At 35.3% G+C, this 12983-nt stretch overlaps 1 protein-coding gene across 1 annotated transcript in view; it reads right to left on the bottom strand.

Annotated features, from left to right (window-relative positions):
* The window catches only part of LOC131165267 (exocyst complex component EXO70A1-like), an 82774-nt gene extending 73849 nt beyond the window's left edge, over positions 1–8925 (bottom strand). The window contains exons 1-2 of the mRNA XM_058122901.1: positions 8486–8925; positions 8152–8247 (exon numbers count right to left, since the gene is read on the bottom strand). Of these exons, the coding sequence (XP_057978884.1) occupies positions 8152–8247; positions 8486–8632 (243 nt within the window). The 5' untranslated portion in view covers positions 8633–8925. The remainder of the gene's footprint in view (positions 1–8151; positions 8248–8485) is intronic.
* Between the last annotated feature and the right edge of the window lie 4058 nt (positions 8926–12983).

A 12983-nucleotide genomic window follows, 5' to 3' on the forward strand; every position in this document is an offset into this window, starting at 1 on the left:
ACAAGGAAGCCAGATACTGAATTCTATCCCAAAGCATAATAAAAAAGATCCTCTTCCCAGCAAAAATATAAGCACTCCTTTCCAACCAAATTCCTCACAAAACTAAAACTGCACACCTCCATAGTGCCAAAGCATCTTTACCCCTTCCAAAACCTATAAAATAGATAGCCAACAAATCCTCCACCGGCTCCATACACACCCAACTCTCTCCAAATAAACCAAAAGGATTATTCCACACCTTCCAAGAAAAAGAACAATGAAGGAATATTTGAGAAGTAACTTCTGGATTTGAAAACAAAGTGAACATACATCCAGAGATAGAGCCTTGAAAGCCATTCTATATGCAACATATTGTTAGTGTTAACAATATCAAGAAACAACCAACCAAATAAAAGCCTTAACCTTAGAGAAAACTTTAGCCTTCCAAAGAAAAGACAAGTTACTTTTGGTTAAATGTTTGAAGAAAGAATTACAAGAATACTCCCTCAGAACAGATGTTGGTGAATGAGGGAGAAATCAAGAGTTGCATTTACAACTTTTTTCAAACCTAGTACACTGAACCAGAGTCTTGGAGACCAAGAGTTGATGGTATTATGTTCAAAAACCTAAGCCTCTCCACAGCCCGGTGGCTTGAGAGGCCTTTTGAGCAAGAGGAGATTATTTGAGCCCTTAAGAGTTGCGATGGGGACAAAACACCAGGCCCAATGGCTTTAATACAGCTTTCTTCCAAAGGTACAGGGATTTTCCCAAACAGGACATCATCGAAGACTTCCATAGATGATAGAACCGGCAATTTTGTGTCCAGTATCAACTCAACCTTTATCTCCTCAATTCCTAAGAAACCGGGGATTGCAATATCAAAGATTTTTGCCTGATCAGATTGGTTGACAGTTTATAGAAAATCCTACCCATAGTCCTGGCAACCAGGTTCAAACATGCAATCTCAGAAGCTGTCGCAAGCACCAGCACGCTTTCATTGCAAGTGGGCAAATCATGAATGCTACCCTCTGATAGCCAATGAAGTTGTTGATGCCTACATTAAGGATTGGAAAATCAGAGCGGTTTGCAAGCTGGATATGGAGAAGGTTTTTGCCCACATTAACTGGAGTTTTATATTGTACATTCTTAGAAGAAAAGGTTTTGAAAAATATTGCTGCAGATGTATCCAGCAGTGTATATCGACAACATCTGTTTCAATTCTGGTTAATGGCTGCCCTACTGATTTTTTTCAGATCGTCTCATGATCTAAGGCAAGGTGACCACATTTCCCCCCTTCTGCTCATCATGGTCATGGAAGTTTTGAGTCTTATGATAACTAGTGCAAATGAACGCGGCCTTCCAAAGGGTCTTAACATTGGAAGGAACAATGAATCCATGGAAATCAACCACCCCTTTTTTGCAAATGACACTATCATTTCACATGAGAATGAACCGGAGCAAATCTTAGATGCATCCTTCTCAGTTTCTAAGCAGTTGTAGGCTTAAAAGTGAATCTTGCAAAAGTGAATCATTCCATTGGGGAAGGGCAATCATGGTCCTTTACTTGCAGGTATCCTTGGGTCTAAACTCGGTGCCTTTACCATCACCTATCTCGGCCTCCCATTGGGAGCAAAGTTTAAGGAAAAGGGAATTTGGGATCCCATTGTTGACAGGTTCGAAAAGGAACTCGCTAGTTGGAAAAGGAACTTTTTGTCAAAAGGTGGTAGACTCACTCTCATTAGAAGTTCTGTATCCAATCTGCCGGTTTACTTCATGTCTCTTTTCCCTATCCCTAGTGCAATAGCCATGAGATTAGAGGACATCCAAAGAAGATTCCTTTTGGGGAACATGGGTGACGTTTTCAAACATCATCTTGTTAAATGGGGAGTAGTTAAACAACCTTTGCAAAAGAGTGGCCTTAGCATCAAATCCCTCATCATCTTTAATAGGGCCCTTTTGGGAAAATGGCTTTGGAGATTCATGACCGAGAAAAATCACCTCTGGAAGGATATCATTGCTGTCAAGTATGGTCCCTATCATAATCGTTGGACCTCTAAAGTTTTAAAGGAAGCGCATGGTACAGGTGTTTGGATACTTATCAGAAGGGGATGGGAGAGTTTCTTCCCTGTCGTCTATTCCCATGTGGTGAACAGAGCTAATGTTTTCTTCTTGCATGATACTTGGTTCACAACTCAACTCCTCTTTCCCTTCCATTTTTAGACTTGCAAGCAACAAAGATGCCCTTATTAGCCAACACTTAAAGTTCACCAGCCAAGATATTGTTTGGGATATTCCTTTGAATAGAAATACTTTTGATTGGGCACTTGATATTTTTACATATTTTTACAATAGTCTCTATGAATCTCATTGTTAGGCCAATTCTGATAAGCCCAAATGAGTTTTGAGGAAAGATAGGAACTTCACAGTTAGCTCTTTCTATATACACCTTAGGGGTCGTTTGATTCATGGCATAAAAAATATCCCCATAAAATGACATTTTCAAGAGTCTCATTTATGGGAAATTAGGAATAGGATGCCTACTTCAAGGGAATTTTTTTGTTTAGTTCACATTGTAAGATTCCCCGGAATGCACACAGGATTCCCATGTCAACATTTGGGTCAACATGGGTATTTTAATAGGTATTACAAGAAGAAGACCATTATACCCTTAACATCTATGTGACAAATATATGAAGAATAATTGTATTTTTCAACACAAAATCCTACAAAGAGTATTTAATTAAATCTATATCCTAAAATCTTCAACAATCATAGATTTAAAACATTTAACACTTAACAATCAATTAATTAATAATTGAGGGAAATGTAGTGTCTAAAATATTAACTATTATATTAATTTTTTATAAAATAATAATATTACTTTTATTTAATAAATTACAAATGTCAATTAACATAAATAATAACACTTTTAATAAACATATTAAATATTGTCTAATCAAAAATTAATTAAATTTTTCTTATAAATATTCGTAATTAACATTTTTAATATTTTTAATTTCCATTTTAATAAATTTCTAATTAAAATTTAAATTATTTCCTAATTAATAATTAATTAAAATTCAATTAAACTTTATAACTAATATTTTTTATTAACATTTTAATACTTTTTTCTAATTAAAATAATTAATATTTTTGCCAATTTAATTTTTTTACTTTTAGTTCAATAGTAATTTATTATTTTGAATCTAATAAAAGAGTAGCATGATTAAATATTGTAGATTTCGATACCTTGGATCTATTATGCAAGCTCAAGGAGAAATCGAAGATGATGTAATGCATAGAGTTAAAGCAGGTTGGTTAAAATGGTGAAGTGCTTCAAGGGTGCTCTGTGATCGTAGAATACTTGTAAAATTGAAAATGAAGTTTTATAAGACAGCTATAAGACCAGCAATGTTATATGGATCGGAATGTTGGGCAACGAAAAAACATAATATCCAAAAAGTAAAAGTTGCCGAGATGAAAATGCGTAGATAAACGAGTGGTATAACATTGAAAGATAAATTAAGGAATGAACATATTCGTGGTAAGTTAGGTGCAGCTCCTATAGAAGATAAGATAAGGGAGGGACGACTAAGATGGTATGGACACTTGCAACGTAGACCACATAGTGCACCTATGAGGAAGAGTGACTTAGTTACTTTGGGGGGTAATAGAAGGGGTAGGGGTAGACCTAAAATAACTTGGGAAGAGATAGTGAGTAAGGATTTAATATCCTTGAATCTGTCAAAAGAAATGGTCCATGATCGCATAAATTGGCGGAAAAGGATTCATATAGCCGACCCCACCTAGTGGGACTAAGGCTTGGTTTTGTTGTTGTTGTTGTATAGGGTTCGAGGCATGGAAACAGCCTCTTGCAAAAATGCAAGGTAAGGCTGCGTACTATAGACCCAATGTGGCCCGCCCCTTCCCTAGACCCGCATAAGCGGGAGCTTTGAGCACCGGGCTGCACTTTTTATTGTCTAAAATCCAAAATAGTGATGGTAATTTGGTCTAAAAAGTAGGATTCCCATGAAACTTACCCATGGTGGGCAGGTGGTAATAGGATGCCCATGTTTCATGAGAATCCTCACATTGCATTCCCAGGCATGTGAATATGTCCGCCACATCAGATTCCCATGCCAAAACAAACGTGGGAATGACATGTCAAAGACACCACATTCCCAAGAATCTTGAAAGATGTCACAAAACAAATGCCCCTTTAGTTCTTTGGCTGGGAGCAGCACTAACTTCCCTTGGAAGTTGATTTGGAAAAGGGCAGCCCCTTCAAAGGTTGCCTTTTTCACATGCGAAGCAACTCTTGGAAAAATCCTTACTATAGAAAATCTTCAGAAAAAAGGCCTCTCTCTTGTCAATAGGTGCTTTTTATGCTTTGAGCAGGAGGAATTGGTTGATCACGTACCCCTGCACTGTTCTTGGACCAAGAAATTGTGGAACTTAGCCATCTCCATCATAAATCAAAAATGGGTCACTGCACCTACAAAGGGAGGTGAACTGTGGGCTTGGAAAAGGTCACATCTAATAAGGGAGGGAGAAGATATCTCTCCCCCATTCCCTTTGCTACTGTCTAGGCTGTGTGGATATAAAGGAATATAAAAGCCTTTCAAGGAATTCTCTCTCCTATTGAGGGTGTCATGGACCTTGGACTGCTACGATCTCTAGTTGGCAATCTGAGCTAGTTGAAAGGACCCCTTTGTTATCCTTGATTTTCTTGATACTTTTCAATAAGGGGTGTTTCTTTCCGTTTTTTCTTTGTGCTTGGGTGGCATCCCCTTGATGCCTTGGTTAATTTATTTTGTCTTTGCTGATCAAAAAGAATACTCCCTTAGAAGAATCACGAATCCAAAAACAATATTCTCTTCTTTCAGAAAGGAGCCTACCATCCAACAAACTTAATAAGGAGGCAAGCTCCAAAACCTCCCTATCATTAAGAGCTCTATGAAAACGGAAATCCCAATAGAAACCGGATGATTAGAAATAAAGAATGTAGAAATAGATTCAGTGTGGAATGAGGATAATCTAAACAAATAAGGAAAAAACCTACTATGTTTTCATTATTCACTATATTTATGATTTCTTAGTTTAAAGAGCTGTTTAGAATCAAAAGATTTGTCACAAGTAACCAATATTGGACTTGCTCACCAATAGTGACTATAGAGGCAATATAGCATTCCATTCTCCATAATTCATGTCGCATATAGGTAAGATTAAAATTATAATATCTACAATTTTGAGGTCAACACACGTGAAATTGTATGTTCTTACAAGTTTGCCAATGCAAACAAATCCACGAATGTCATATGCCACATAACATCCAAAAAGTAAAGAAGACACAAATTTACATGTGTTGATTTTATTTGTTGGGCAATGAAGAAGCAACATATCCAAAAAGTAAAAGTTGCAGAAATGAGAATACTCCGACAAATGAATGGTATAACTGCAAAAAAATAAATAAATAAATAAATAAATTACAGAATGAACACATCCTGGTAAGATAGGCATAGCTTCTATAGAAAATAAGATAAGGAAAGAGTGCTTGAGATGATTAGGGCACTGAAAACAGAAGCCAGATAAAGCACTAGTAAGAAGAGGTAAATTCATTGATGTTAGTAGGAAAAGGAGGGGCACAGGCGTGCGTGGAATATAATTCATTAAAATGAAGAGTTGAAACAAGGGAAGGTAAAGATGGGTAGATGACAGATTCAAAAGGAACCAGTTTCATTATCTTGAATCACTCATCCGCAATATCAAGGAGATTAAATAACTTGAAGACTTGAAGCCTATGGCTTCAAGCATCTACTAATCACAAAAGCATCATCACTCTGTGCAAGTATCAGTATAGTTCAATTCAGATTTACATGTTGGTAAAATAAATAAGGAAGTGGCAGGTCTTGCATCGATTGCTTAAATCATTCCATGATACCATGACGCACTACAAGACACATATGCATGGCTTGATACAGACCAACAAATACGAATATGTACAAGCCAATACAAAATAAAAAAGAACAACAATTTATAGCTACAATGCAACTATGTTGAACAAGCAATACCAACATTCCATTGTCCCAACTACATTATTAATATTAACAGTTAAAATCCTTTTGACGGTGAATATCTAATTCTGTCTATTCTCCATCAAGAAAAGTAAGTTACTTTGAATGAGTAGCTGACTATATAAACTCCTCAACCAACGAAGAAAAATAATGCTTAATTTTCATATTGGTTATGAAAAATTCAGAAAACAAATACTAAATCCAAAGCAATAACAACATAAACCAATGCAAGCCTTTGTGCCATGTACTTTTTTATTACATAATTTACGTATATGTCATAAAAAAAATGAAAGCAATCATGTGTGCTATGTATTTTCTTATTATATAATATGCTACCAAATATATAAATCATTTGATTGTTCCAATCTTTGTATTAATTATTTCTAAGAATTTTAGATTTTTTACACTCTTATTCCATGATAGGACTTAATAATTGATGCCAGCACTATTGCATTCCTTAGGTCACTTGTATCCTCTTTCTTCTCACCGCAATGATATGATATCCTTTATTCTTGAGATAGATTCCAAAGGAAATTAAATGATAGAGAGGCTGCTATCTTCTTTGCTCATTGTACTGGAGGGTTGCCATATTCCTAGTACGAATGATGATAGGGTTTGGTCTTTGGATCCCTCTGCACGTCATTCATGGAAGTCTTTCTTTTGTCACCTTATTAAGGTGGGTATGGATTTTCCTCTCTATTGGATTATAGGGACACTAAGTTCCTTCTAAGATAAAAGTGTTTGTTTGGCTAGTGGCACTTAATAGTGTTAACACCAACAATCTGCCAAGTAGTCCCTCTAAACCCTTGTCTCATGATATGTGTCTCATGCATGTGAATAATTTTGAGGATGCTGGTCATTTGTTTTTACACTACTCTTTCGCTAGGGATTTGTGGAATACCCTTATTGGAATTTTTTTGTGAAGCGTGGGTTTGTCCAAAGTCAATGGAAGAAGCTCTTGGATAAATCTTCTACTTGGTTTCGGGAAAGGTGAGGATGAGAAGAAATTGTGGAGATGTGCTTTTCTTGTTGGCTGCGTTAAGGGAATTTCGGATGGAAAGGAATGCTAGGATTTTCCCTAGAAAGAGATTATTAGTGAGGCTTCTTTAGGATAGAGCAAGGAATTTGGCTTCTCTTTGGGCTTATATAGTGCAGGATGTTTTAAGAGATGCTATCTTCAAGATGTCAACCGAGATTGGGTGGCTTTATTAGATTGATTTTGCTTTTTTTTTTCTTTATTTTCAAGTAACGACTTCTTGTTCTCCTTTATTGTATCTGTTTCTCCTTTCTAGTTTAATAAAGCTTCTTTTTCTATCAAAAAAAAGTTATATTGCAGCAGACCCTGTACTTGAAAATATGATGCTGCAAAGAAAATGTAGTAGAGGTGTTTCCCAGAGTAAATGAATGCGGCATCTCCATCAGATTTACCAATTAGTCTTCTAATATGACCATGCAACAAGCGAGGCCTCATGCATACAATGTAGGTGAAAATGTCTAGTGCCAACTATTTTTTTTCTTACTTCACAGCTATTCATATGGTTTTCTTTCAGCCCAACACCATAAAATAACAATAAATATAAACAAAAAAAATTTGAGGATTTTAAAAATAAATGGAAACGTCATATTGCTATTAAAAAATTCATCCATCATCACTAACAATAGTCACCAGCAGAAAGAAGTAATAACAGGGATCTTAGGCTCAACTCAGTCCCAACTAGTAACTAACATCTGACACAAACCAAGCTACAATTCGAAAAAAAAAAAAGGGGGGGAGGGGGAATCAATTAATCAAATAACACTAACCAAAATACAGCAGGCAATCTACTCCGCGTGTGTGTGCGTTTAAACAAAAGAAATGTGTAAGTATATCATCGCAAACTGAATAAGTAACAGCAAAAAAAAAAAAAAAAAGGAACTCAGGTGAATTTCTGAGTCAGATATTTCCCAAAACTATCAGAATAAATCTAAAAAAGAATCACGACTGATCTATTCTTTTTTTCCTTTTTTGGTTCTTGAGTGATCTAATAGCTGCCATAAAACGACTAAATTAAAAGATATCCATACATGCGTGCAAGATAAAGTAAATTTTAACACCAACCTGACGAGATAGATCGAATTGCGACAATATAACCTCAGCAGCCTTCAAGGTCCTATCGATGTTCTCATGAGCTATCCGAATAGAATGCGTTCTAACCTATAACAAATAGATTTAAATCAAACAAAACCGAGATCATTAACAACTCGAAGTGTCGCTTTCTTTGCTTTTCGATGCCATTTCTAAAGAACCAAACAAATGGTCTTCAAATTAAGCAAAACCCAGAAAAGTTAAGAAGTCAAAACACAGTTTCGTTCTAACAATTCCTTTAATGGGTTTTCTCGGGAACCAAATGGGAGTGCGTGGACGAAATCAAATCAAGAAATGGCGGACGCACCTGAGTGGGGCGCATGGCTGTCTCCAAGGCGGAGAGACGGTGGTCAAAGGAGCCGAGGATGGAGACCACCTTGTCCGTGATGGTCTGGCTCTTCTGGAGCGACTCCCTCATAAGAGCTGCTCTCTCGCTCAGTACGTCCACCCCCATCCTTCCTCTCCCTCCTCTTCCTCTTCCTCTTCCTCTTCCGCGGAGAGTGAATTTCTGATCCTCTGCGCAGATTTACCTGCAGAGAAAATGGAGAGAGGAGGGGAAGATAGAGATGGTAATGATTTGGGTAGTGGCAATTACTATAGAGTTGACAGAGTAGCTATTGATGTTTTCTTGGCAGAGAGATTTCCGGCCTTTGTTCCGGGACTGTTTGGGAGACGAACTTTTCGGCTTCGGTATAGCTTTCGCGAGGAAGGTAAGTCCACGCGGTCCGGGGCGGCCAACAATGCCAGTGCCATGTCAATTTTTATTTTTAAGCAAAAAAGAATTGGTTAAAATTTTTTATACCATTTTTCCTAGCTAAAAATTTACGTCAGGTAGAGTTCATATTCACGTTTGTACCGTAGATAAACTTGAAGGGGATCACTTTGGGCTTTATTGATTTATTAGATGATTTTATTAAAAAAAATCAAATTCTTGGTATTTATTTTACTCAAAATTAGAGCCCGTTATCAGGTATTTTACTCATAATTTTGGGATATTTACATTTGATATATGATCGAAATCTTTGTAAATGATTCTGTACTACCGTTCGGTGATGATTTATATTTTCAAATTTACTTTATTTTGTAAAAAAAAAACATAGGAGACAATAAGAAATAATGGAAATTTTTTAGAATTTTTAAAATAATTTTTTTATTTAAATTATTTATATACTCATAATTTGTAAATTTTTGTAATTGAAAGATAGCTTGCAAAATAAAGGATATCTTAAGAAAAAAAATGTGTAGTTAAATATTGCTGGTGTGCCCTCAATTAATAGTAATAATAATAATAATATAATTAAAAATAGTTTTTAAATTAAAATTCCTTCTTTGAATATCCCATGCATAAAAAAATAAAAATAACTCAAACTTTTTTTTGCACTAAAAACTAGTGCCGCTTAAAAGAAATTGTATTGATATTTTTCTTAACGTTGAATGTTGTGCTCAAATTTAATCACGTCAATTCAACATCACTAAATTTAAAGAAGTTGAGTGAGAGATATTCAATCCATTTGATGCTTAGCGAAAAAATCTTCTAAAATGATGTTATTATTTCATGGATACTGCTAATTAAGATATTTTATAAGATGATATAAATGGAAAGTAAAGGTACATCCTTGATGTACTCGATACATGGTATGAGTAAATCTTAACATTAAATTTTGAGTTCAAGTCAAGTAATTGAGTCAATCAATAATTGGTTATTTTTTATTGGATCAGAAAAATATTTGGCACGTTAACGAGTTACACAAAGCTCACTAAATTTCTATTTTTTCCACCAACTTTTAAAATATTTAACTTCATATATTATCACCTTAAGTATGAGATCTATAAATTCCCAGTAAAACATAATGGTAGGATTTGTAATAGTGAGAATTAATAAATATCTTGCACTTAAAAAACTTTAGCAATTTACTAATATTGGATTTACTTAAGATACAAAAAATTAAAAAAAAAAAATACTTGTTGTGATGAATTGCTTACCTCCAAAAAGGGATAATTCTTTGAAGTCACTCAAATTATGCAAAACTTTAGAGGTCATGTCTAGATTGCATGCCATATTAATGTAGAAGGGTTGAATATTTGATTTTTAGGTAATGAGGTGTCAGCTCATAAACACTTTTATCATATTTTTCATGTATATATTTGCTCACATGTGCATGTACAGATGGACATATGCACGTAAAATATGCCATTCCAACAAGGGTTTGGTTGGTTGTCTTCGCAGCTAAAGTACAATTCATATAATTATAAGCCCTTCATGTTACATACAATATTTCATCATTATTTATATAATTAAATAATCATAAGGACAGCAATGCCAATACATTGTGAAAAAGCAAGCTAAATTATTATCCATTACTTAGCACAATTATTTATCGGCATTGCTTTAAGGTTTAGACCAAATTGCGAATTTTGGATCAATGGTAAAGTTGTTCTTCTGACAGGTTGATCATAAGTTCAAGTTTGAAGAGATAATTTCCATGATAAAAGTTATAGTTCACTCCTTTGTGATCGGTTGGTCACGAGCTCGAGTCCAAAGAGACAGTCTTTATGATTGATATACTCCAAATATATCACCTACCTAGAAAAGACCAGAGCACAGCATTATGAGGGCAGTTACCGCCCAAGTCAATTGCCCGACCTGAGCAATTGATGTTTGCCTTATAATAAACAGAGCAATTCACGCTGTTGGAAGTCCCAACCCGGAGTATATAGTCTAGAGGGGGGGTGAATAGACTCTTTTCGCGGAATACGTATTTTTCTACAAAATAAAAACTCTTGACAAGATACAAGAAATTATATCGCAATATAAATATAAATCATGCACAAGATATAAAATAAAGAGTGTAAGGGAGAGAAAGAACAACACCGGTATTTTTACGTGGTTCGGCACCAAGCCTACGTCCACGCCTTAGCACCAAGTCAAAGATTCTACAATCCACTATAATCGCTCCTTCCATAGCGGAACAAGCCTTACAAACTTAGGAACAAATCCCTACCGCTCACAAAGAGCCTTTACCGATTCGGTTCACAAAGAACCTTTCACAAGAAGATGGAAGATTACAAAGAATGCTCCTTACAATGAGCAAATATGATTTACAACTCAAATCTCACACTATTCTCTCAAGAATTGAATCAAACACAATAAGTGAGCAAGAGAGAATGAGCACATGTAATGAAGAACTAATATGCAATGTATTAGGTTTTGTATAAAATGATGTTTTTTACTAACAATGATCAAAGACCTTCAAAACCTTGTTAATATAAGTCTAATAGCTTGTATTTATAACCCAAGAACCTTAGGAGCCGTTAACTAACCGTTGGGAGGAAGAAAAAATATTTTATTTAGCAAACTAGCCGTTTTTCGCCCGTTGGAGCGCTTCTGCCCAAAATTCATTGACAAAATCTGAATTTCGTCGATGAGGTCCCTGAATCAGAAAAAGTCACCAAAATGAAAGTTGTGGCATTTTGTCTTAACTTTCTAGGGACATCAAGATCATCCCATTTGGACTATTCTATAAAAAGTTATGCCCAAAATACTATAAGGTGTTCATGACTCAAGACTGCACTACGGCAATGACGATTACTTTGTTTTTCCTTATCAAAAAGTGTTTTAATGACTCAAATCATTCTTGGACAAAATTATATGAAATATATTAAGTCTAATGAAGATTAAAACTTGTCCAAATGAGTTTCCTTTTGAATATAATATATTTTAATTAATTAAACACGTTTGAAAACCCATTTTGATATCTTATATGCTTAGTATGTCCTTTTGTAAATATACTCGACTTTCTTTGAACCTTTAGGACATTAAACTTGTTTTAACACAATCGGGACTAAGTATAAAAATGTTCTTAAAACTAGGATGTTAAAAACTTGTCCCTTTGAAAACATATTTGAGTTTTAGGATTCATTTGACAAACTCTTATTTTAACTTAGAAAGTTATGAAATGTGAGTTTGTGTTTATGTCTTTAGTGCAATCCTGTAAACTCATGTGTCCTAGTATGCATGTGCTTTGCTCAACTCTTACTTAGAAATCATGCAAGAAACACACTCGCAAGAGTTACAAAATATACTACCTCACACAACTCTTATTACAAATAATTCTATAGTTAAGCTTTCTTTGGTTGTGCTTGGGTCATTCCGAGTACGTGTCCATTTGATCTTTCCTTCTTGACATCTACTCGGTCCGATCTTTGCCTTCGAACCAATAATTCATGTACGAGTACCTATACTAAACATGATCTGCAAAGATAGGAAAACACTAGGAACAACATACAGGTTAATATCATCAAAACACATTAAACAATGATGGTGTAGCCACTAAGGCTAACACACGCCAACGAGATAAGAACCGGAGCGATTCACGTCTGCACCATAACTCACCAATAAATGACATTATACCCTTAGGTCAACCTCCGTCACTATAAATAGGAATTTGAAGGAGAGGTTAAGGTATCTCATCCTAACATATTTTACTGTTGCATAAAAATCTCTCAAACCAATTCCTTACTTAGGCATCGGAGAGGGCCCCCGGAGTACACCCCCGGTCCTTCAAGCCACTTTTATTTGTCTCTTTTCAGCTAATCGTGATCAATGATCGATTCATGAAGATTGTTCAATTTTCGACTGCAACAATGATAAAGAAAAATAAGGTTGTGTACATTGTAACAACCCTTCCCCTGACCTTAGAAAACGGAGAGCCTTGTGACCCAAGAAATCTAGGGCTAGGGTGGTTTGCTTAAGTTGATGCTAATTCATGAGAATCTTTGATGCTCAGTTGGCTTATTTACTCTCT

Source organism: Malania oleifera, chromosome 10, assembly GCF_029873635.1.
Source record: "Malania oleifera isolate guangnan ecotype guangnan chromosome 10, ASM2987363v1, whole genome shotgun sequence".
Classification (NCBI taxonomy): Eukaryota; Viridiplantae; Streptophyta; class Magnoliopsida; order Santalales; family Ximeniaceae; genus Malania; species Malania oleifera.